The sequence below is a fragment of the Schistocerca serialis genome, chromosome 7 (assembly GCF_023864345.2).
Source record: "Schistocerca serialis cubense isolate TAMUIC-IGC-003099 chromosome 7, iqSchSeri2.2, whole genome shotgun sequence".
Taxonomy (NCBI): domain Eukaryota; kingdom Metazoa; phylum Arthropoda; class Insecta; order Orthoptera; family Acrididae; genus Schistocerca; species Schistocerca serialis.
The window spans coordinates 397714421-397741963 of record NC_064644.1 but is presented as its reverse complement, the minus strand read 5'-3'; the positions used below and the strand labels follow the sequence as shown (position 1 = coordinate 397741963).

General features: G+C 39.4%; 1 protein-coding gene across 1 annotated transcript in view; it reads left to right on the top strand.

Moving 5' to 3' along the window:
• Positions 1-22293, top strand: part of LOC126412464 (uncharacterized) — a 41683-nt gene extending 19390 nt beyond the window's left edge. Inside the window, exons 5-8 of the mRNA XM_050082076.1 lie at positions 6932-7163; positions 7710-7893; positions 20148-20284; positions 21130-22293. Of these exons, the coding sequence (XP_049938033.1) occupies positions 6932-7163; positions 7710-7893; positions 20148-20284; positions 21130-21249 (673 nt within the window). The 3' untranslated portion in view covers positions 21250-22293. The remainder of the gene's footprint in view (positions 1-6931; positions 7164-7709; positions 7894-20147; positions 20285-21129) is intronic.
• Positions 22294-27543: the final 5250 nt, after the last annotated feature.

Here is a 27543-nt window from a genome sequence, read left to right as displayed (position 1 = left end):
CCACATATTATTTTTACAGCACGTTTTTGCACAGTGAAGACTCTCTTTCTTAAAGATGAGTTACCCAAAACATTATTGCATAGGAAATAATTCAATGAAAATATGCAAAATATGTCAGCTTACGGATTTTTGTCTCCCCAAGATTTCCAATGATTCTAAGCACAAATGTACCTGAAGTAAGTTGTTTTAGGTGTGCCAAAATTGTTTTTTTCCAATTTAAATTCTCATAAATATGGACCCTGAAAAGAAATTTGATGTTTCCACCCTGTTTTATTTATTTATTCATTTCTTTGTTTATTATTTCCTCACCATGTGTTATACTTATCATTGGTGTAGTACCACTAGGTGTGTAGATCTGAATACGTCATGTCTTTTTATTGAGGGTGAGACTATTTGCAGAAAACCAGTCAATGATATTTTCAAGAATTTAGTTTACCATTTCTTTTGTTTCTATACATATGATTGGATTGAATTGCAATATTAGTCATCTGCAAAAAGAACTAATTCTACTGGTTGTATAGTAGATGGAAGATCATTTACATGTTTGGGGAATGGTAGTGGACCTGATATTGAACATTGGGGAGCCCCAATTTGAGTATGGGAAGAATGATCGTTTAAAGGCCTCTGTCTGTGCTGTAATTAATCTAATCTTGTCCTCATGATAAGGATAAATGGGGATTTGTAGTTTTATGAACAACACCAGTCTGCTTGCAATGAAACTGATCATTAATGAATTTTGTTTCCTTAACAGTCCTAATAACTTTAAGCCCATTACCAGGCTGTCTTTCCACCAACTGTTGATACTCAAAGAATACAGAACCAGTTTCACTTTTGTTCATAACAAATTGTACAAATCTGTATGAAGTACAATGATCTTCAAACACAAAGTAGCGGGCTCCATCTAATATGAGTCACTGTGGGAATATATAAGATGACTTAGACAAAATTTGTAGTTGGTGTGATGCATGACAGCGTGGTCTAAGTGTAGAAAAAATGTAAGTTGACTGCAGAACTATACTATTGCCATCAACATACATTTCACTTAAAGACCATGAAGATAAGGTGCAAGAACATCAGAGGCAGACTGCTAGATTTGTCACCGGAAGGTTCAAACACCATGCAAGTATTAAGGTGATGCTTCGGGAACTCCAAAGGGAATTCCCGTAGGGAAGACGACCTTCTTTTCGAGGAGCGCTGTTGAAAAAATTTAGAGAACTGGCATTTGAGGGTGACTGCAGAGTGATTCTACTGCTGTCAGTATACATTTTGCCTAAGGACCATGAAGATAAGCTTAGAGAAATTAAGACTGGCATACAGTCAGTCATTTTTCCCTTGCTCTATTTGTGAGTGGAACAGGAGAGGAAATGACCAATAGTGGTACAAGGTACCCTCTGCCATGCACTGTATGGTGGTTTGTAGCATATTTGTGTAAAGCATTTTATTTTAAATTTTGAATCAAACTGCAGTCGGCCAATTCCATCAAGTTTTGTAGGTTAACATGTGCCAACCTCTGAGACCTTAACAGAGATAATTAAGATGATGCAGTTTGCTTGTTCAGTACTTTCCATACAGAACAACATTTTGTAACATTGATTTTTGGTTCTTATGCCAATTGCCACTGGCTCCCAGTACGTAAATTCATTCTTACTGTTGTTAAACTTTACTGCTTGTGCTGTGTTCTTTATCCAGCCAATTTCAAGTTGGGTCTGGTACGCTACTTCTCAAGATTTTTGGAGAACCAGCCCTATTCTTATATAGACTGTTGTTAGGAAGGGGTTGTCGTGGATGATGTTGCCCCAGTTGATTGATATTAGTTTGAATTGAATTGTCTACATTAAAAGAAGAAAATTAGCTACTGACAGTATTAATTCCTTGTACAGCAGTTACGAAACTTGTTGCAATAATCTCTTCTTCTTCTTCTTCTTCTTCTTTTTCTTTTTTTGTTTTTGTTGTCACAACTACTTCCTATCTCACAGTGTTTTTTCACAAGTACTTCACACATCCCACTTGCATTCATCTCAAGTGTGGAGTTGGGGCATCATCGTGACAAGAAACAAAGCCCTGGAATGTCACATTTTCAGGAACATACATGATTCTATTCCATTCTATTCTATTGAAAAAGGTCATCTTCAACAGCAGCTAATGTACCACAACCAGCATCAAGTGAGGTGGCACAGTTGTTAGCACACTTCACTCGCATTTGACAGGATGACGGTTCAAACTCGCATCTGTCCATCCTGATTTAGTTTTCTGAGATTTCCATAGATCACTTCAGAGATATGCCGGGATGGTTCCTTTGAAAGATCACAGCAGATTTCCTTACACATCCTTCCCTGTGCAATGGGGCCAATGACCTTGCTGTTTGGTCCCCTCCCCGAAATCGACCAACCAACCACAACCAGCCTTTGCAGAACAGTTTAACACAGTCTGTTATCCTACACAATTCCTGGTAGCAACAAACATACGCATAGCCTGTAGAATGTTGAGTCTCGTTGCTCCTGTCTTTTGAAGGACTGCAGTTGACTTCTGCACAGCTGCTACTTTGAGTTTGGCTTTAATAGTATGTATTATGTCCAAGTCCAGAGGCTGCAGATGGCTTGTGCAGTTTGGAGGAAGGAATACAATATTTACATTCTTCAGAAATGATGTTTTCTTGGGTTGTAAATGTCATCAGTCAGTAATAAGTACTATTTTCCTCCCTGCTGCACCTGTCTGAAGAATCTTATGGAGATTTCTGACATCATCCAGTTGCTACTGTTGTATGCTTAAGAACAAGGAGACGCTTTGATGTTTGTGGAAAACCTAGGAGTTTAAAATTTTCCCATTATTAGAGGGGACAACTTTTCACTTGCATCACGATTTACACACAGTAACTGTCATTCTTTGCTTTTACCTCTGAGACATTTTTATCCCTTAACAGAATATATTTTTGCAGGAAGTAAATTATAAAAGATGCCAGTTTCATTTGTGTTGTGAAAATATCTCTGGGCTCATAACTCTGTACTCATTGTGGCAAAGTAATGGTCTTCCAATAGTTTACGTTTTGTACATCTACAGCCATACTTTCACCACTTACGCATTGAAATGAAAGATTATGAAGTCTTTTAAAATGATCCATCCAGCTGTCTGTTGTTTTTGAGTATGCTACACAATGGAAAAAAAAGCACCAGATCATACTTTCCTGCCCTATGGAACTTTTTGTGTTATGATTGTCTTTGACATCATGGATGATCATCTGCTTTTGTTGAACTGTTAGCTCTGTGTATTTGCAGACTATAACTCTAAAAATAAAATTTTCTGGTAAATTGAACAATAAACAACTATATGTCTCAGCTTATGCATCGTACACTCAGTGATTGTGATGTAAGATCACATGAACAAGGCCACATTGTAGAAAGGAGGGAAACAGCTTTTCGATTGGTTCATTGCATTTCCCAATATCACTACCAAGGAATTAGCTACTGACCAAAAGACTATAATCTAGAAGTGTGTTGACAGAAAGAATCTATTTCCATTTACTGCCATCGCGAAATATGACCTATGTGAAACTGAAATAAATTAGAAACTCACTTGGACATGTTAAGAATTGCGCAAAACTTGGATTTTAATAGGCAGAATGTTTCATCTTGATTCCTTAAAAGTGGAGTTTTTGTTAAGGTGGGGTTTGTTAAAAATGGAAAGCAGTAACATTGTTTTTATGGGAGTTTCACTGGGAGCGACAGAAATATTCATTAAATGGGAGAATTACTTAAAAGTGAGTTCACTGATTTGAGGCTCTACTGTAAATGCGCACAAACATTCGAAGATAACCAGCACAATAGGCTATACTACTGAATATTTTGTCTCATATAATCACTTGGGAATGAGGATAGAGCTAATCAAAGAAGTGACTAGTGGTGTCAACTTTTACTGTGGATGAATAATTGCTATTGATAGTCATGGTGTCAACAGTGAAACTCAATTCCTTTTAATGCTGTCATTGTTCTTGCAGCAGATATGAGGGCAGTTTATTAATGAAACTTTTTAGAGCCATATAGGACAGTTTCATTAATACACTTTTTAGAGCAATATAGGGCAGATAATAAATCTCCATTATAGAGAATTTCCAGGCCACAAAGTGATAGTATTTGTCTGTATATAATTCAGATATATGATGCCACAGAGTGGTTGCATGGATAGATTGACATAGGAAGAGAGTAGAGGATAGGGCATGTAGAAATGGAGAAAATGAGTGGGGCAAGCAAAAGTTAAAAAAAATGTTTGGGAAGACATACTGCTCATATCTACTCACCCTTTTTTGCTAAGTGTGATCAGTGCCAAGCATCGCCTGTTCTGTCATCCTATCCCTTCTTCAGTAGTTGCCTAGAACACACATAATAAAACATCATCAGACACTTTCTTGTGTAGAAACACACAGTAAATGCAGTACAGTTGTCTGTATAAAAATGTACCTAGCAAAATCTATACAGGATAAGTATGAGGTGTCATCAAAAGTACCAGGAATTTTTGCGTTTTTATTTATTCATCATCACCACCATCTACTTTGCCCCCTTTCACAATAATCCTCCTCATATATAATATCTTGTGCCAACTCTTTTTCCAGTCTTGAAAGCACTCTAGAACTCATATTTTGTTACAGTGTTCAGCTTCTTCAGCGATTCTGTTTTTATCTCATAAGTGATGGCAAAATGATGTCCTTTCATGGTTCTCTTCACCCACGGGGAGTAAAAAAGTCGCAGGGGGCCACATCCAATGAATACAGAGGCGGAGGCAACATAATGTGTAGCGGTTCTGCCTGTTTTATTTATTTCATTTGTTTGTCCTCGGTGTTGATCACTACACTGGCTGAAAATTGGGATTTGTGTTTTGGACACTGACTACTGTAAATAATGTAGCAGACATATGCATAGCTGCATTGCATGGTCTTTTACTTGCACTGTTTACACAACCCCCCAACAATACACAGTTATATATGTATGGCCAGTGCACTATTGTTTAAACTTTCCATGAGCCTCATTAATAGTTTTCAGGAGAAACTTCACATACTGCTACAATAGTTTTCTGTTGAACATCTATGAGCAGTAAAAACATAACCACAAAGTTCACAGTTCTTGAAGAATAATCAGGTCTGTATGGAGCAGACACTGTCACTGTTTTTACACATGGCCTAATTGTTTAATATTTATTCCACAGTTAATTTGTTTAAAGTGAAATATTCAGAAAATACAATTAAAACTTAACTCATTAAATTAACTGAATACATCGAAAAATTGTGTCTTTTTTACCAGTTTCTTCTACTGCAAGAGTTAGGCCAAATTATTTGTTTAAATCATGAAATTAAGAAATATCATTACAAAAACAAATGACAATAAACTAAATATTCAGAATGCAAACATACATCAGGAACATATATACCCCCTCGCTCCCCTCTCTGTGTGTTCTCTGAGTATTACATGAAAAACAGACGATCCCTGCTGCATTACAGCAGATGTCAGTGTATACATTTACATGATGCTGAAGTTATTGTGTGTGCTGAATCTCTTTATGCATTCGCTTCAAATCTTAGCTACCAGAGATATGGTGCCTTGAATTTTTAATTATACATTGTTATGTGATTTGCTATTTTATGTGTAGGCTGTGTGTCAGTATTTTCCTTACTGTGTTTGGCAGATACTCGGAGGGGGGGGGGGGGGGTGTTCATGTAATAATTCCGAGGCTGTAGTGTACAGATCTCAAGCTACTGACTTGTTTATCCAGAGTATCTCTCCCCTCGTGATATTTCTTTCTTGCTTTTGTTGACTTTATCTCCCATGCAGTTTGCCTGTGCTTGAGATGGAAATCATGCTTATCTAATTCCAATAAGCTACCGAACTACAGAAGTCACTCTCTGAAGAATGTGCATATATTTATACAACTTTAAAACACACTATATATACAACTGTCTGCCAGTGTGATTTGTTAATTACATCAAGTGTTGCAAATTGATAGACGGTTAATAGTCAGCTCTCTACCAGACTTCAGAGGAGACTCTAGAGCTGATCTAACTCTTCTTTCTTCTCATGACATAATCCATTTTCATGGTGTGTGCTATTCCGTGGAGTGCAATTTGTTTCTGAAGCAGGAGTGCGGCTGCATGGAGTGATTGCCAAACCAGCAGGTGCTGCAAAGCGTGACCAAGCTGCCAGCACCACCTCCTCCTTGCAGAAATGCTGTGTATATCACGGTCATTAACATGAATAAGCAGTAAGAATTCTCCACACAATATGCGTGTCCAATCAAATTTAACTGTAAGTTTCACGATCATCTTTGTGTCAGTACTACAAGCATTGGGCAACACACAACTTCTCTGAAGTGGTATGTTACATCTCAGTGTGTGTACATTCTCTCAAAAGGAGCAGAAAACTGCTGACATTTGGTTTGTGTTCATATGTGGGTGTGTTGGCAAGGAATGAGTTATTTTTACGCAGATGTTCTGTAGCTGGTGAGAAAAGATGAACTTCTGTACCAGTTGAAATTTGTTTCTTTAGCCACAGTTTGCTGTACAGTGTCAGCAAATAGAATTTTATGTGATATCAGTTTGTATAAGTAGATAAACTGTTCTAACTATTCACAATATATGAATATTGAGAGAATTATTAAAGCTCATTTCTCAGAAAAGTGACACAGACTTGTGACTAATAGTGAAGTAATGTAATGAAAGTTGCTAACTGTTGGTCACTAGACTGGCTTGACTTTATTATTAACATATATTTTTTGTGTGATTAAGTAGCTGCGGGCTAACTTACATGCTGCTTTTAGTGTATGGTCTGTTATGTGAACAGTGATGAATCTGCAGAGAGACTTATAGTGATTATGTATTCTCGTGTGTTTTGATCACTAAAGTATAAATAGTAGTGGAATATGGCCACTGAGAGCACTTATTTTGTTTAAGGCTGCTAATGGAAGTTTCACAGGAGCATGAGATGACACTTCAAATACAGAAGGAGTCTGCAGAGCCTATCAGTAAGACACCATCAGCACCACACAGTGCTGTTGTGCCTTCCTCTATTCAGGCTGGAGGTCTGTCGGGTGGATCACTGCAGGGCCCTCGTGTCGCTCTGAAACAGCCTTCATCGCGTGTAGACGGTCGCCAGGCTAACAGGCACAATCCACTTGTGCAAACTGTAAGCAGTTCATTTGTTCTGTAGTACAATATTCTTGAGTTATACATAATATTTCCATCTAATGATAATAAGGAACTGTGTTGCTGCTTAGTTTAAAGTAGAGCTACCATTGTTCCAGCCAGTTTGGCTTTTAGTGATCAGGGAAAGAAAGGTTCTGGCTGAAGTGTTCTGACTGTCTCTTCCAAGGTATAGAGATTTCATAGATGCAATGTATCTGAATTGTTTGAAAAAAAAGTCATCAACACTATGATTTCTTAAGTTTTCTTTGATACAGCTTGAGACTAAGTAAAAGAAAATTTCTACATACAGGCTGGCTACAAATTTTCTAAACAGAGTTACCAAATTTAAACAGTACCAAGTGTCATGAACATAAAAATTGTATTATTAAAAAAAAACAAACAAACAAAGAGAGAGTAGTAGTTTCCTCTGCACTGTTACTTCTAAAATGTACTGACAGTAATTATCTGTTAGTCACCAAATCTTCGTAGTAAAATATTAAAATATTTCATCTTCTATATATCTCATATTTATTCGTGTTTGTTTCAGAATTCAAATTCAAAGACTGATAGGCACCAGCCTACAAAGGTGCATGCTCATATTTCCACTCGTAGCATGCCTGGTAATGGAAATGGAGGCTCTTTTGATTCTGAAGGTCTTTTCGATTTGGATGGCATGGATGATACCAGCCCTGGAGAAATACTTCAGTCTGAGGATGAAACAGATACTGATGGTGTGTGACAGTATTTTATTATCATTATTATTATTATTATTATCATCATCATCATCATCATTACTGAGGTGTTTTACCAATTTAAGAGTGCTTTTAAACTTGTGAATGGGTGTTGGTGGTGGGGGGGGGGGGTGCATCCTCCCCTTCCCCAATCTTAAATTCCCAAAATCTCTTCATGAATTTCCTATGTTGTTTATTCCATTCATCTGCCTATTGCTATGCATTTATTATAGTTTCACTTACAGTGGTAAACTTCCAATTGAAAGTAAGCTAAGAGTTACTGAAAACTAAGGCACAATATTTTTTCTTTAGTCTCCACTTCCCATTCTCTGAGAACCCACGCATTTTTTAGTATTATGGCTTTTTGCATCAACCTCCAAATTTCAGCTGGCATGCCCAGTTGCCTTAAGACTCCAAGGAGAGTGTGAGAGGTACTAGTATTCTTGTGCTTAAATGGTGATGGTTATTGCACAAAACGGTTATTATGCGACTGTTTGTGTAATTGTTCTATTTGTTCAGCGTGTTTATTCTAGGCCTATCCAAATGTTTTAAGTGTAAGCTATGTTCACCAATCCTTGACCCATCTGAGCTGCTTCTCTGTCACAAATGAACTCCTCATCAGTGTGACACGCAGATCTTGATTGACCCTGTTAGGATGATTTCATGGAAGGAGTTTTGCCATCCAAACAATGATTTTCTGGGTGTCACTACAGATGTTGGGAGTTTGTTACTGGCTAGGATGACGTAATGTTAAATTGTATTACCTACACATTCACTATTGAAATATTGATGAACTTTATTTATGGAAGAAAACTTCCCTGATTGATTTTTACGTTTTCTTTATATCTACAAAATCTCCATCTATGTATCTTGGAAGTGTGGCATAATTTACTTATGACTTCAGATAATGGTAGGGAACTTTTGTCAACAGCACTCATCATTTTCATGTTTTACTCCAGTTGAATGACATATCCTGGTTCAGCACATGCATTTTAGATGTGAACATTTAATGTTTATGATGGTCATTAGGAACTTCTGAACATGCCACGTGAATATTTGCAGCTCTGTCTTCATTTTAATGTGATCAATGCATCGTATATGACTAATTGTGAGATACTTGTTAGCTTCAGTTACTGTCATCTTCAAGCTTTCATGAGACATGGGATAGTTAACATAGCAGTAATTCACTATGTGTAATGACTTGTATGTAGCTATTTTGTATAACATTTAGATAGATTGTAGTACAGTATATTGCAGGGTACTGTTGACTTTATAGGTCTTTCTAAATGAGTTATGTAATGTTTCTACAGGAAATGAGATGCTATTCTTGGATTCTGAAGATCAGTAATCAGTGTGATCAGTTTCTGCTATACATACTCGAATATTTTCCAGTGAAAATGTATTTTTCAAAACCCCAGTGTTCTAAAATTAGAATAGCCACTCAAACATTGGTTCAAGTTGTTCACCTTAAATTAAAGAAAAGCCAGAGCAGGAGATCAGTGATCTATATACCACCTTCTTTGTATGTCACTGATGTTGCCAACAGCCAATTCCAAAATATAGTTATATGCATTTTTGTTTGCCATTTTGCAATTGTCCATAGTTCTCTGACTTACACAATAGCATATTGTCTTTATTTTGGTTTCTAGTTGCCCTAGATCTAGAAATGAGAAATACAGGCAAGCATTACAGACAGAATGAGTTGTTGATTATACATGGTGTCTATGGCATCCATAGCTTTTAGGTTTGAAACACTACCAAAGAAGTGAGTCCTCCTCTTAAATTGGTCCGGTACTGTAGAGGCAGGCCAGAAAGAAATAAAACACTTGCACAAAAAAATACACAAATAGCCAAACAGTGGCAGTATGAGTTATAAATGGAGGAGATCAAAATCCCCCCCCCCCCCCCCATGAACCATGGACCTTGCCGTTGGTGGGGAGGCTTGCGTGCCTCAGCGATACAGATAGCCGTACCGTAGGTGCAACCACAACGGAGGGGTATCTGTTGAGAGGCCAGACAAACGTGTGTTTCCTGAAGAGCGGCAGCAGCCTTTTCAGTAGTTGCAAGGGCAACAGTCTGGATGATTGACTGATCTGGCCTTGTAACAATAACCAAAACGGCCTTGCTGTGCTGGTACTACGAACGGCTGAAAGCAAGGGGAAACTACAGCCGTAATTTTTCCCGAGGGCATGCAGCTTTACTATATGATTACATGATGATGGCGTCCTCTTGGGTAAAATATTCCGGAGGTAAAATAGTCCCCCATTCGGTTCTCCGGGCGGGGACTACTCAAGAGGATGTCGTTATCAGGAGAAAGAAAACTGGCGTTCTACGGATCGGAGCGTGGAATGTCAGATCCCTTAATCGGGCAGGTAGGTTAGAAAATTTAAAAAGGGAAATGGATAAGTTGAAGTTAGATATAGTGGGAATTAGTGAAGTTCGGTGGCAGGAGGAACAAGACTTCTGGTCAGGTGACTACAGGGTTATAAACACAAAATCAAATAGGGATAATGCAGGAGTAGGTTTAATGATGAATAGGAAAATAGGAATGCGGGTAAGCTACTACAAACAGCATAGTGAACGCATTATTGTGGCCAAGATAGATACGAAGCCCACACCTACTACAGTAGTACAAGTTTATATGCCAACTAGCTCTGCAGATGATGAAGAAATTGAAGAAATGTATGATGAAATAAAAGAAATTATTCAGGTAGTGAAGGGAGACGAAAATTTAATAGTCATGGGTGACTGGAATTCGAGTGTAGGAAAAGGGAGAGAAGGAAACATAGTAGGTGAATATGGATTGGGGGACAGAAATGAAAGAGGAAGCCGCCTGGTAGAATTTTGCACAGAGTACAACATAATCATAACTAACACTTGGTTTAAGAATCATGAAAGAAGGTTGTACACATGGAAGAACCCTGGAGATACTAAAAGGTATCAGATAGATTATATAATGGTAAGACAGAGATTTAGGAACCAGGTTTTAAATTGTAAGACATTTCCAGGGGCAGATGTGGACTCTGACCACAATCTGTTGGTTATGACCTGTAGATTAAAACTGAAGAAACTGCAAAAAGGTGGGAATTTAAGGAGATGGGACCTGGATAAACTAAAAGAACCAGTGGTTGTACAGAGATTCAGGGAGAGCATAAGGGAGCAATTGACAGGAATGGGGGAAATAAATACAGTAGAAGAAGAATGGGTAGCTTTGAGGGATGAAGTAGTGAAGGCAGCAGAGGATCAAGTAGGTAAAAAGACGAGGGCTAGTAGAAATCCTTGGGTAACAGAAGAAATGTGTTGTTGTGGTCTTCAGTCCTGAGACTGGTTTGATGCAGCTCTCCATGCTACTCTATCCTGTGCAAGCTTTTTCATCTCCCAGTACCTACTGCAACCTACATCCTTCTGAATCTGCTTAGTGTATTCATCTCTTGGTCTCCCTCTACGATTTTTACCCTCCACGCTGCCCTCCAATACTAAATTGGTGATCCCTTGATGCCTCAGAACATGTCCTACCAACCGATCCCTTCTTCTGGACAAGTTGTGCCACAAACTTCTCTTCTCCCCAATCCTATTCAATACTTCCTCATTAGTTATGTGATCTACCCATCTAATCTTCAGCATTCTTCTGTAGCACCACATTTCGAAAGCTTCTATTCTCTTCTTGTCCAAACTATTTATCGTCCATGTTTCACTTCCATACATGGCTACACTCCATACGAATACTTTCAGAAATGACTTCCTGACACTTAAATCAATACTGGATGTTAACAAATTTCTCTTCTTCAGAAACGCTTTCCTTGCCATTGCCAGCCTACATTTTATATCCTCTCTACTTCGACCATCATCAGTTATTTTGCTCCCCAAATAGCAAAACTCCTTTACTACTTTAAGTGCCTCATTTCCTAATCTAATTCCCTCAGCATCACCCGACTTAATTAGACTACATTCCATTATCCTTGTTTTGCTTTTGTTGATGTTCATCTTATATCCTCCTTTCAAGACACTGTCCATTCCATTCAACTGCTCTTCCAAGTCCTTTGCTGTCTCTGACAGAATTACAATGTCATCGGCGAACCTCAAAGTTTTTATTTCTTCTCCATGAATTTTAATACCTACTCCGAATTTTTCTTTTGTTTCCTTTACTGCTTGCTCAATATACAGATTGAACAACATCGGGGAGAGGCTACAACCCTGTCTTACTCCCTTCCCAACCACTGCTTCCCTTTCATGTCCCTCGACTCTTATAACTGCCATCTGGTTTCTGTACAAATTGTAAATAGCCTTTCGCTCCCTGTATTTTACCCCTGCCACCTTTAGAATTTGAAAGAGAGTATTCCAGTCAACATTGTCAAAAGCTTTCTCTAAGTCTACAAATGCTAGAAACGTAGGTTTGCCTTTCCTTAATCTTTCTTCTAAGATAAGTCGTAAGGTCAGTATTGCCTCACGTGTTCCGGTGTTTCTACGGAATCCAAACTGATCTTCCCCGAGGTTGGCTTCTACTAGTTTTTCCATTCGTCTGTAAAGAATTCGTGTTAGTATTTTGCAGCTGTGACTTATTAAGCTGATAGTTCGGTAATTTTCACATCTGTCAACACCTGCTTTCTTTGGGATTGGAATTATTATATTCTTCTTGAAGTCTGAGGGTATTTCGCCTGTTTCATACATCTTGCTCACCAGATGGTAGAGTTTTGTCAGGACTGGCTCTCCCACGGCCGTCAGTAGTTCCAATGGAATATTGTCTACTCCGGGGGCCTTGTTTCGACTCAGGTCTTTCAGTGCTCTGTCAAACTCTTCACGCAGTATCATATCTCCCATTTCATCTTCATCTACATCCTCTTCCATTTCCATAATATTGTCCTCAAGTACATCGCCCTTGTATAGACCCTCTATATACTCCTTCCACCTTTCTGCTTTCCCTTCTTTGCTTAGAACTGGGTTTCCATCTGAGCTCTTGATATTCATACAAGTCGTTCTCTTATCTCCAAAGGTCTCTTTAATTTTCCTGTAGGCGGTATCTATCTTACCCCTAGTGAGATAGGCCTCTACATCCTTACATTTGTCCTCTAGCCATCCCTGCTTAGCCATTTTGCACTTCCTGTCGATCTCATTTTTGAGCCGTTTGTATTCCTTTTTGCCTGTTTCACTTACTGCATTTTTATATTTTCTCCTTTCATCAATTAAATTCAATATTTCTTCTGTTACCCAAGGATTTCTACTAGCCCTCGTCTTTTTACCTACTTGATCCTCTGCTGCCTTCACTACTTCATCCCTCAAAGCTACCCATTCTTCTTCTACTGTATTTATTTCCCCCATTCCTGTCAATTGCTCCCTTATGCTCTCCCTGAATCTCTGTACAACCTCTGGTTCTTTTAGTTTATCCAGGTCCCATCTCCTTAAATTCCCACCTTTTTGCAGTTTCTTCAGTTTTAATCTACAGGTCATAACCAATAGATTGTGGTCAGAGTCCACATCTGCCCCTGGAAATGTCTTACAATTTAAAACCTGGTTCCTAAATCTCTGTCTTACCATTATATAATCTATCTGATACCTTTTAGTGTCTCCAGGGTTCTTCCATGTATACAACCTTCTTTCATGATTCTTAAACCAAGTGTTAGTTATGATTATGTTGTGCTCTGTGCAAAATTCTACAAGGCGGCTTCCTCTTTCATTTCTGTCCCCCAATCCATATTCACCTACTATGTTTCCTTCTCTCCCTTTTCCTACACTCGAATTCCAGTCACCCATGACTATTAAATTTTCGTCTCCCTTCACAATCTGAATAATTTCTTTTATTTCATCATACATTTCTTCAATTTCTTCGTCATCTGCAGAGCTAGTTGGCATATAAACTTGTACTACTGTAGTAGGTGTGGGCTTCGTATCTATCTTGGCCACAATAATGCGTTCACTATGCTGTTTGTAGTAGCTTACCCGCATTCCTATTTTCCTATTCATTATTAAACCTACTCCTGCATTACCCCTATTTGATTTTGTGTTTATAACCCTGTAGTCACCTGACCAGAAGTCTTGTTCCTCCTGCCACCGAACTTCACTAATTCCCACTATATCTAACTTCAACCTATCCATTTCCCTTTTTAAATTTTCTAACCTACCTGCCCGATTAAGGGATCTGACATTCCACGCTCCGATCCGTAGAACGCCAGTTTTCTTTCTCCTGATAACGACATCCTCTTGAGTAGTCCCCGCCCGGAGATCCGAATGGGGGACTATTTTACCTCCGGAATATTTTACCCAAGAGGACGCCATCATCATGTAATCATACAGTAAAGCTGCATGCCCTCGGGAAAAATTACGGCTGTAGTTTCCCCTTGCTTTCAGCCGTTCGCAGTACCAGCACAGCAAGGCCGTTTTGGTTATTGTTACAAGGCCAGATCAGTCAATCATCCAGACTGTTGCCCTTGCAACTACTGAAAAGGCTGCTGCCCCTCTTCAGGAACCACACGTTTGTCTGGCCTCTCAACAGATACCCCACCGTTGTGGTTGCACCTACGGTACGGCTATCTGTATCGCTGAGGCACGCAAGCCTCCCCACCAACGGCAAGGTCCATGGTTCATGGGGGGGGAACAGAAGAAATATTGAATTTAATTGATGAAAGGAGAAAATATAAAAATGCAGTAAGTGAAACAGGCAAAAAGGAATACAAACGTCTCAAAAATGAGATCGACAGGAAGTGCAAAATGGCTAAGCAGGGATGGCTAGAGGACAAATGTAAGGATGTAGAGGCCTATCTCACTAGGGGTAAGATAGATACCGCCTACAGGAAAATTAGAGAGTCCTTTGGAGATAAGAGAACGACTTGTATGAATATCAAGAGCTCAGATGGAAACCCAGTTCTAAGCAAAGAAGGCAAAGCAGAAAGGTGGAAGGAGTATCGATGTACTTGAGGACAATATTATGGAAATGGAAGAGGATGTAGATGAAGATGAAATGGGAGATACGATACTGCGTGAAGAGTTTGACAGAGCACTGAAAGACCTGAGTCGAAACAAGGCCCCCGGAGTAGACAATATTCCATTGGAACTACTGACAGCCGTGGGAGAGCCAGTCCTGACAAAACTCTACCATTTGGTGAGCAAGATGTATGAAACAGGCGAAATACCCTCAGACTTCAAGAAGAATATAATAATTCCAATCCCAAAGAAAGCAGGTGTTGACAGATGTGAAAATTACCGAACTATCAGCTTAATAAGTCACAGCTGCAAAATACTAACACGAATTCTTTACAGACGAATGGAAAAACTAGTAGAAGCCAACCTCGGGGAAGATCAGTTTGGATTCCGTAGAAACACTGGAACACGTGAGGCAATACTGACCTTACGACTTATCTTAGAAGAAAGATTAAGGAAAGGCAAACCTACGTTTCTAGCATTTGTAGACTTAGAGAAAGCTTTTGACAATGTTGACTGGAATACTCTCTTTCAAATTCTAAAGGTGGCAGGGGTAAAATACAGGGAGCGAAAGGCTATTTACAATTTGTACATAAACCAGAAGGCAGTTATAAGAGTCGAGGGACATGAAAGGGAAGCAGTGGTTGGGAAGGGAGTAAGACAGGGTTGTAGCCTCTTCCCGATGTTGTTCAATCTGTATATTGAGCAAGCAGTAAAGGAAACAAAAGAAAAATTCGGAGTAGGTATTAAAATTCATGGAGAAGAAATAAAAACTTTGAGGTTCGCCGATGACATTGTAATTCTGTCAGAGACAGCAAAGGACTTGGAGGAGCAGTTGAATGGAATGGACAGTGTCTTGAAAGGAGGATATAAGATGAACATCAACAAAAGCAAAACAAGGATAATGGAATGTAGTTTAATTAAGTCGGGTGATGCTGAGGGAATTAGATTAGGAAATGAGGCACTTAAAGTAGTAAAGGAGTTTTGCTATTTGGGGAGCAAAATAACTGATGATGGTCGAAGTAGAGAGGATATAAAATGTAGGCTGGCAATGGCAAGGAAAGCGTTTCTGAAGAAGAGAAATTTGTTAACATCCAGTATTGATTTAAGTGTCAGGAAGTCATTTCTGAAAGTATTCGTATGGAGTGTAGCCATGTATGGAAGTGAAACATGGACGATAAATAGTTTGGACAAGAAGAGAATAGAAGCTTTCGAAATGTGGTGCTACAGAAGAATGCTGAAGATTAGATGAGTAGATCACATAACTAATGAGGAAGTATTGAATAGGATTGGGGAGAAGAGAAGTTTGTGGCACAACTTGACCAGAAGAAGGGATCGGTTGGCAGGACATGTTCTGAGGCATCAAGGGATCACCAATTTAGTATTGGAGGGCACCGTGGAGGGTAAAAATCGTAGAGGGAGACCAAGAGATGAATACACTAAGCAGATTCAGAAGGATGTAGGTTGCAGTAGGTACTGGGAGATGAAAAAGCTTGCACAGGATAGAGTAGCATGGAGAGCTGCATCAAACCAGTCTCAGGACTGAAGACCACAACAACAACAACGAGATCAAAATGCTGTATTGTATGTATTCTGCAGATGTGTGAGCCAATCTTGGCCAGCCCTGCTTGCTTGCACTCAGCCAGTGCAGTACGATCTAGATGGAACAGCCTGCATTATGGTGACAATCACACAAGTAATGTGTACATGTGACAACATAGAAAACAGAATGAAAGTTGCTTCATTGGCAACTCTACATAAAATTACAAAAGCGGTATTGTCTTGTTGGTTTTGATTCTGCAGACTGTTTCAGTGGCACTGGAGTGCCAAGATCCTTCCTGTATGTCAAAGAAACCTCGTACTTCCTAAATGAATCGCTCATAACACTCTTGAAGATTTTACTTGCCTTCATTTTTACTAATTACAATGAGAAATCCATGGACGTACCATGAATTACCTTTAGTTGTAAAAGGGTAGCTTGAGAACAAGATGAAACATGACGAAAGAAAAACTTAATGATTATGTAGAATATGAAGTTGGATTAGAGAAATCGGTGGAGGTGCAACAGTCCCATGAGAAGTGGAAAACAGTATTGATTGAGTGAATGTATGATGAGAATAAAAAGCCAAATGCTGTACATCTGACATTGTATTTTCCTGTTTGAAGAGACCACTTCTCTTTTGAGACTTTCAATTTTTACATCTTCAAGTGGATGTTCTCATTTTGTGCTGTATTTGTGGATGCATTACACTGAGCTTCTTGTACTGACACATTAGATGCAAAGGTCTTCCTTTTGGGTTAATTACTGTTGATTAAAAGTGTTTTGCAATGACAGAGCAACATCCTTACTTCCATACAAAAGGAATCATAGAATTTTGGTAATTGACTCATCACATTTGGGGGGAAAATGTTACCTTTTCAGTTTCTTTCCCAGGCTGGTTTTTGTTATATGACTTGAAACACTTGGCCTTTTGTATGGGGGAACATAGTAAAACTGTTCCACCTGGAACAGTTATTTCACTAAAAAGGCTTTTACATCAAACTTTTTGAACCATTACATTATATGATGAGATGTTTCCAGATAAACCCCTATGACTTGCCAGCTTTTCATATATCAGCATATGTCGGTTGGCTCATATTTTTATCTTCATAATATCCTCCATGTTTGCTTCCAACCCTTTATTCAGGATGAGTGTTGATCTTTGTGATCAAGATAAAAGGCAAGAGTTTCAAAATCTCTCAAAAACATTCATTTTGATTAATTTGTGTCATGGACTTAGGAAAGGCTGCATGAATACACATGATGAGTTGTAGTCATTGCATTCAGGTAGCACAAATTGATATGTAAATGAAAAAAGTTATGCAAACTGTCACTTGCAAATTACTTAGCTTGAGGTGGAATTTCTACAAGTATCCAAGGCTATGCTACACCAAATTCGTTACTGAGATGCTAAACTGTTAGAAACTATGTACATGGAGTTAACAAAAGAAATTGTTAGGCTGACAAAACATCAAAGCCCGACATCTGCATGTGCTTTTTTTATTGATAATAGAGTGGTAGAGACGTTTCATTTTTCACGTAATGATCAGTGTTGCAAATGTGGGCTTTTTATATTGATGCACACTGCAAACAATGTATCTCAACTGAAAAATTCCAAGAAAATACAGTCTCAAATGAAACTATATGGTTCCAGAGACCTTTCCAAGTCTCAGACATCTGTGATGTATATATCCAGATTGAAGCAACAAATGAAAATTTGTACCAAGGTGGGATTTGAACCCATTGTAGATGTTTGGGACTTGAAAAGGTCCCTGGTACCATATAGTTTCATTTTATTAAAAGCATCTGTGCCTGGGTCCCAGGCAGGATCCCCATTTCGCTCAATGCCGAGGCCCATTCGTTCAGTGCTGAGGTGCTATTCCAGTAGTTGGAGATCATCCTCGGAGTGTTTCACAGCGGCATGCTTCAGCAAAATCTTCTCAGTTTACGAGCCGTGTCATTTCAAATAAAACACTAGAGTTTTCGATAGCTGTCTTTGCCATCATCACCGCCATCAGAAGTTGAAATCAATGATTTCTGGGGCCTGGCATAGTGCTTTGCTTATATAAATGTAATGGCAGCATCTGGAACATTCTAGAGATGGCTGGAGTTCTGCATTCATGGAAGGTGAGTTGGGCAGCTTCTAATGGCTCCATCCTGTCACAAAACTGAGTGACATCGTGGCTGGCTGGCGCCACATTTGAAATTGTCGATCCAGCATCCTTGTAAGTGTAAAGACTATGTCTTTGCTTTTGCTCCATGTCCAAAGCCCAACCCCATGCCCTACTAAGTTTGTAACCCTGGTCTCTATTAAAATTGTTGCTGTTTATTCTAGTTAGCCATGGCTGAATATTGTGTAGAAATCGAGCATAAAATACAATTTGAAAAAATGAGAATTTTGGCCCAAACACAGACTGGGATTCTGTTATCAAGGGAGCAGCCAAAATTAGAATAAACAGCAACAATTTTGACAGTGATCAGGGGTACACACTTAGTAGGGCATGAGGTGGGCTTTGGACATTGAGTGAAAGCAAAGACATAGGCATGACAATTGTAAGGACACAGGAGTGGCAGTTTCAAACGTGGCACTGGCCACTTGCGTCATATGACCTCACACAATCCCATGGTGGGACGGAGCTGCCCAATTTGTCTTCCACACCTGTGACACTCTGGCCCTCTCTGTAAGGTTCCAGATGCTGCTATCACGTTTGTATAACCAGAACACCATGCCAGCCCTGGAAGGCAGGGATTTCAACTCCTGGTGATGATGGCGGCAGCAGCAGCTATCAAAAGATTAAGCATTTAAATTGAAATGATACAGCTTGTAGATTGAGAAGATTTTATTGGGACACTTGGAGAGCCTCTGCATTGCTGTTTGAGTTTTGGAGGGAATGCCAAGTGGGCCAAGGTGTGAACGTGAATTTGGATTGAGACGGGAAATGTGCTAGCATAGTCCATAGCCAATGTGCCGAGGTGGTGTAGCGGTTAGTGTGTGTACATCTAGTTACGAGGAGACCTGGGTTTGACATCTGTCCTTGGCACACATTTTTATTCATTGGTTAGTCTGCACATAAACGAAATACAATCTCCTTGGAAAATTGTGGCAACAGGTGCGAACTTGGTGGATTTCACAGAGATGTTCCTAGATGTAAACACCACTCAGGAATTAATCTTGAGGTCTATTCTGACTGGCTAACTACTGCCTACAAGGCAGTGCAAAGAATGATCTATGATGGTGGGACATGTGATCAGCATGTCGCAAATCCCTCCAGTCGTTATTACCAGTAGATAAATCCTGATGGTACCACAGTTTCTTTATTCAAGCAGCTCCTCATTTGGCCTCATGAGGCTGAGTGGGCCCTGTTCCAGGCATCCGTATGTCAGAAAAAATCCTGAAGTGGTACTGGGAAACAAAACCAGATACTCCTGCACTGAAGGTAGCAACACTGTCCATTCAGCTACAGAGATGGTCATTATCTCCAGATGTTCCTATCTCACAAGAACATGTGAGGCATACCATAAGATGTGTATTTGAAAGCAGCTGGCTTCGCTGACACTCTTATTGGAAATGTGAGCCCAGGGCTTAGCTCTTAGTTTAGACACACCACACGTGTGCTACGCAATACGTTGTATCAGGGTTTACAAAAATTTATACAGAGGTGCTGACAGAGTTTATGACATATTGTGCATTGTTGCCAGTTCATTGGTAGAGAGATTGTCAGTTGGAAAACACATAAGATGTTACTTGTTCAGGGTGATATCCAAGTTGTTTTTTATCGAAACCCATGTTTATTTTTTACAGAATCAGGAAGCCATGATGAAGGAATACACATTCCACGTGGCAGAAGCTCTAGCAGCCACTTAGCTAAATCACTTCCAGTCAATGTGCCTGCATATGTGCCCACTCAGAGGCACAGTGGTGAATTTGAAGAGGATGTGGTAAGTTAAAAATTTGCAATCATTCCCTCTGAAGAGGGGAGGGGCATACAATTGATGTCTTGAAAATATTAAACATGTAAATTAAAGGTAGTTGCCAAGTGATGGGGTGTAATTTGTCAGAGGGTGAGAAGAATACAGTATGGTAGAAGTAATGTTGTCTCTTGATGGATCATACAGAAAAAAAGTGTCTATCTGAGAAGGCATCCTTAAGACATCGGGCTGTTGTGGGGCATGCGGTTGTTTCAGTATATGAAACTGTTATACTCCAGAGTAGGTTAAATGTGTGTTGCCAGTCCCAGGTGCATGCTTTTCAGTTGGAATTCATTATATCCAGCCAGTTCCAGCGGCATTGCGAAATAACAATTAAAGTGACAGCATCTTCTGTATTTCTGACTTCTACAAAGTTTGTTTGGAAGCTGGCAGATAGATTTTACTTTTTGAAGGGGAAGCTGATGCTGTTTTAGTTATAAATTTATTCTAATTCAGTTTTTCAGTAATTTTTATAAAAAGTGCTTAACTGTCATTACCATAACCATCAGAAGACGGTTTTTGGGTTTACAGACCTGTTTCTTTTTTATGTTTACTCTCAGTACTATGGGCTTCTATCAAGAAATCTAGGCTAGACAAGACAGTTCTTGAATATTTGTGGGTATCATTTGTGAGAAACCATATTTTTATTACATCCTTGTATTTTTAGTACTCATCTCAAGAATTCACAGTGAGTGTCTTATTAGGTAGAGGCTGTTTATTATTATTATTATTATTATTATTATTATTAGACAAAAAAGATTAGTAGTTAAGTCAAATGGCATCAGAGTAGCTGTGATGCCTTTGTTCTTTTGCAGCATTACCCTCAAGATCCTGTGGATATTGCTGCTTCCATCAGAGCTCTGGCAAAAAGTGTACACGGAGAGAGTGATGTGTTTGGTGATCTCCCAAGGCCACGCTTCAGCACACAGATCTGATAAGTCTTTATTGTGTGTGGTAAATATCTTTACTTATGCTGGTCAAAGTATTACTGCCCACAGTCTCCTGCCCTAATGTCTGCCCTGCATGCAGGGACTAGCTTTTAAGAATAATGATGTAAGGTCATACCACAGCAAGACATATAAGAGTGACTTATTTTAACCATAGAAAAATATGAACAAAGAGTAACTAAATGTGTTTAGAGCTTTGGTGTAATCATCTGCTCGATTGTAGTTTTTTAATAACAGCTTTGTTCAGAAAATTGTTTTAGAAGAGGGCTTCACTTTCAGTATTTCATACTTGCCTTCTGTATGACTGGTCTTGCTGAAAGCTGTTGCCCTAGTCTGGTATTTCAGATATCAATACCGTTTTCGAAGGGACACAAAATATGCTTAGTTTTGTGTGATTGTATATTTCTGGGAATGCATAAATTTCCCATCAGCAATGTTGTTAATTTCAAAGCATTGTACAAATATACGCTGTATTGACGCAGTTTACGCTGGCTTACAATTTTAGATGGTAACTTTGGAATGGACAGTAATATGAACAAAACAATAAGATGTAAACTTGTGTCTTAAATAGTCATTTTAACTTTTAAGTGTACTTGGTAATTTAAAGAGATGTATTTTTTTATTGTACTTGAGAAAATAATTGATCAGCAAGTAACAGCCAAGCAAATGGATTGTTTTTCCCCTTAAACATTGTTCTTATGTACTCCATGCTCTAGTAGTTTGCTTTTACCCACCTTGAATTGTGATAATACAATGTCTTTCATCAGTCTTGTATAGTGTGTCATAGTGAATTGTTGTAAACTGCTGCTGTCATAAACTGTAATGACAGATAATGTCATGTGGATTAAGATTCTGGTACTGTTTGAAGTATAGCAAGATGTTGAAAACTTTGTGCTATAGGAATAATAGAATGATATACTTTCTATGTTTACCATTGTGGTGAACATACAGTTTCTGTATACATATTAAGTCTGCTGATTTAATATTTTGTTATGACTGTTATACTTTTGTTAAATTTGAAGCAAAGATTAAATAAAGTATGTTTTCTTGGCAGCTGTATTTACTGTTGTATAATTAAGACAAGAAATATCAGAATCACAGTTTTTAAGAGTTAGTGTGATTAGGAGACCAAGTTGCTATGTGGAAATTGTTCTACCTTGTTCCTCCCTTCTTGCGATCAGACTAGACTCTTTCAGTTATGAGATTCAAATCTCCATTCAGTGTTTCAATGGGTCACCAATTTACATTACTTCAGGCAAATGTCCCGATGTCTTTTATGTTGGCATGACTGAATAAAATGCTGTCAGATTTTGAAGCCATGTCAACCAAGTTAAAAATATTGAGTCTGAACCAGCTGTCACAGAATTCTCATCACAAGTTTAATCCACTGACTATCAGGACTTACACAGTCCAGTCACGTTAATGTGACCACTGCCTATGTTCAACATCAATGTGCAATAACCACACACAGGTGGCAGCACTAGAAGTGCTATACAGTGTGTCAGGGGCACACGGAAAACAGTGCAGTCACTGTTGTAACGTGGACACAGAGCGATTTATCTGACGCCCAAAACGGCATGATTATTGTCTTTCTGCCCAAGGGTGGAAGCATTTCCGAAATGGCTAAGTTTGTGAACTGTTGGCATGATGCCGTATTTAAAGTGTACTATGCATGGCAAAATAGTGCTATCCAAAACTTCTGAGGCAACTGTGGTGCAGCATAGGCCACAGAGAACAAGTATGAACGGCTGCTACAGAGGTGTATATGGGCTAGTAGACGTGCAACTGTTGAGAAACTGACCGCTCAGGCGAACCAAGGGGCCGCCAACAGTGTTTTCTCAATGACTGTTCTGTCAACATTGGTGTGTATGGGCTCCACATCATTTGCCTCGTTCATACACCCATACAGACTGCTGTTCATTGGCAACAAAGACTGGAATTTGCACACCAGTACTGCAACTGGATGTCCATTGAGTGGTGACACGTGGCATTTTCAGATTAATCATGTTTTATGCTCCACCGGGCAGAAGGCCATCAATGTGTACAGTGTAAAGTGCCTGAAAACAAACACTTTGTAACAATTATCATAAAAGTGCAGGTTGGAGGGCATTCTCTGAGTGATCTCATTATACTGGAAGGCACAATTGATCAACGGAAGTATGTATCTATCCTTGGTGACCATGACCACACCAACATGCAGTTTTTCTTCAGCAGATGGCATCTACATGCAGGACAATGTAGCATGTCGCACAGCTCACAGTGTACATGTGTGGTTCAGAGAGTGCCAAGAGGAGTTTACTGTACTTCCCAGCTTCGAACCCAATTGAGAATCTGTGGGACCACCTCAATCAGGCTCTTCATACCATGGATGCTGAACCAAGAAACCTAGTGTAGTTGGCCACAGCACTGGAGTCAGCACGATTCCACATCCATATTGGTATGTTCCAGACCTTTATTGACACTCTTCCTCCACATCTTGCAGCAGTTCGCACTGCAAAAGGTGGTTATTCAGGCTGTCCCATGTGAAAGGACAGTGCAGATGTCCTTAAATGTGCAGAGCTGCAGGTTCTAGAGGTGGGTCAAATTTACACATGCATGGGAAAGCCAGTTGCATCTGGCCCACTATGTGACATACAGGATACCTTCAAAACTGCCATTCCATGTCCCTGTAACCACTGCACGTCTTTTCTTGCTTTGGCTTGGTGCCCAAAACTCCCCATATGCCCTCCAAAACATTCACACAGTCACCACTGTTGTACTGAAAACTATCTGATAATTGACAGTAGAATGAATGGCAGAACTACACCACCCTGAGAATACCATGCTGTGGTTGAAATTCTCCACACCCACCCACCCAAGATGTATGACCAAATTCCTTATACGGACATCCTTCCCGATGGGGTAACAGATGCCCTGCATCCAGGGCTGTTCAGTAGTTTTATGCCCCCTTCCTAAACTTTGCAATTTGTTACGGACCACCAACATAAAGCTGTGTAATCATTAACTTCAATTTTAAACTTTAAGTAATTTAAATAACACATAACATGGAGCACTTATGAAAAATAAAATAACTACTTTTTTTTAATAGCCCCTTTTACAGAAAAATTACCACAGAAACATTAAAATTGGCAGAGTTCTTTGATACTGTTTTGAACCACAACTTCACTTGAATCTGGCATATGGTAAAAATACAATCTCTACAGTATAATAGCCTGTAACAAAATTACTTCAATTAAACGTGAAATTTGTTCAGACCAAAATACATGATACAGCACGATTGTGTTTACTATTTAGGACAAATGTTTCACCTGCACTTCCAAAGCTACACTGTTCTTTGATACTGTTTTGAAACACAACTTCACTTGAATCTTCATAGACTGCTACTCACAAGGGAACCTCCCCATCGCACCCCCCTCAGATGTAGTTGGCACAGTGGATAGGCCTTGAAAAACTGAACACAGATCAATCGAGAAAACAGGAAGAAGTTGTGTGGAAGTATGAAAAAAATAAGCAAAATACACAAACTGAGTGGTCTATGCATATGATATACAACATCTCTGAGAAAGTAATCTCATGAGCGCCGTGGTCCCGTGGTTAGCATGAGCAACTGCAGTGTAAGAGGTCCTTGGATCAAGTCTTCCCTCGAGTGTAAATTTTAATTTTTTTATTTTCAGACAATTATTATTTGTCCGTTCGTTCATTGACGTCTCTGTTCACTGTAATAAGTTTAGTGCCTGTGTTTTGCGACCGTATCACTAAACCGTGCGATTAGTAGACGAAAGGACGTGCCTATCCAATGGGAACCGAAAAAGTTTGATCGCAAGGCCATAGGTCAACCGATTCCCCAACAGGAAAACACGTCTGATATATTCTATACGACACTGGTGACGGCATATGTTGTCGACCCGCCTAACGTGTACACTTGGCGAATGGGTAAAAAGATTCTTCTACCTCGCACGATTTAGGTTTTCTTGTGGATGTGATAATCAGTCCCAAAAAAGTGATCGCATCCGACTGACGGACGGACAGATAATAATTGTCTGAAAATAAAAAATTAAAATTTTCAGTCGAGGGAAGACTTGAACCAAGGACCTCTTGTACTGCAGCTGCTCACGCTAACCATGGGACCACGGCGCTCGTGCTCTCAAGCTGTCCTTTATGTAGCATATAATATGCATAGACTACTCAGTTTGTATATTTTGCTTATTTTTTTCATACTTCCAGACAACTCCTTCCTGTTTTCTCGATTGATCTGTGTCCAGTTTTTCAAGGCCTATCCACTGTGCCAACTTGTAATTAAATCTGAGGGGGGTGCGATGGGGAGGTTCCCTTGTCAGCACATAGAAGATGCACCAAGGTACCTCAGCAGAGAAACAGATACAAGAGAAAGGAGTCGTAGAAATATTCTTAGCTTTCGGATGAAGTCATCCTTTGGAAGAAGAAAATATACATTGATGTCCATGGTCTCCAGGCACTAAGGTCCAGCTGCATCTGATGAGACTAGCAATCTGGCTGTGATGGGTGGAGGGGGTACAGAATAGGCATGAGTGGAGGGGGGAGAGCAGAGTAAGAGTTAGGGGAAAACGCTACTGCTGCCTTTGGGAGTGTGCAGTCACGTGGTGAGGATGTGGGGGAGGTGAAGGAGGGGGGAGAAAAATACAGTAAAAGAAAGGAGTATGTAGGTGCATTGGAGGCATGTATAGTACTAGAGTGGGAGCACAGAGGGGATAGGCAGATGAGGCAGGGCCTACTACTTCATATAATGTGATGTGCAGCATGCTAGCCTGCAAGTCAGGGAAGTGATCCACAAACAGATCGAATCTGCTTGGCAGATTAATGACTATGGGCCGATAAACTGGTGAGCATGGGTGGGATTTTTAGGCAAATGCTGGTCTGGTCTGCAAATTCTGCCTCTGACAACACTAAGCAACCATTTAAAGTATTATAATACACAAAACAAAGTTTAGATGATTCACAACCACATGATGCATATGACTTTCCTCCTCCAAATCCTCTTGATGACTGTGGCATATGGAAGGGGACACAGACACAAAATTAAATAATAAAATTTGCCAAATACTGAAAAATGGACCCCACCCTAGACAGGAAAAGGTAGTAGTGTAATTCTGCCACCCATTCTGCTATCCGGCATATAAAATAATAGTTGGTGTTATTGTCCAAAATCAGTGGTGGTCAAACTTTTTTGCTCAAGAGTGAATACTGACATTGGAGTGGAAACTCGGGCAGATTGGTAATCTACATAAATTAGTATGTTAATGGCATTCAATAGACTAGCAGCAGTAGGGGTTCCAGATTGCTGCCACTGTCAGCAACCCCAATTGCCTGATGAAATGTTGTATTGTCTGTGTGAGTGGATGATTAATTGCACTTACATTTAAATACATTATGCAATATGAGAAACCATCACAAATGTTTACCAAATGTCATATTTCTTGCTACAAATAAGTACTGCATTTGAAAATGACTATCTTTGCAATGCTCGTACACAAATCCCTTTACATGTGTCAAAATTTATACCAGTCACTGATCAGCATGAGTCTTGCATGTCCATGAGTTGTCAGTACTGGAAGACAAATAATATGAACAACTAAGATGAGTGCAGTACAGTACGACTGGTACTCAGATGAAATTGACCAATTATATATGGCTTGAATATAAACATTGGGCTACACTGCAGGTAAGTCTATTACCACAAGGTTAATTTGGTGTTCACATTTGTTGGCTTCACCAGTTCACAACCAAACTGTCACCTTTCAATCCAACCTAGACGTCAGGCCAAGCTTCAGATCGAGCTGTCAACACTTTGAAATCAGTTGGTTTCAGCTGAACAACAGCTATGCTACTCTCATTTTAGTGATTCATCAAGCAATGAAACATACCCCTCCTCACATACTTTAAGCCCACAGTGCTGCATTACTTACCCCTCTGCCTGAGGTAATTGGCCAATTCTGCTTAGACTACAGCCGAATTCACCAATGTCAATATTACTCTCCTTAAGTACTTTTGTTTGTTACTGAACAGAAAAACTACACTCTTCAGCTCATAAGTTGATGTTTTTGAATTCGGCTAGTTGTTGCCAAGTGCAACTTTTACCACAATTGCCTCATAGTAATAATTGTGTTCTGTTCTAACCTATCACCATATTATTGTCCCTCTAGTGTGGCAACTCAGTTGCAAAGTCCAACAATTTCATATTTGTACTTGGTTCTATTTATGATTAGATACATTTGATGTTCTGTAAGGCTATGTATACTGTGATAA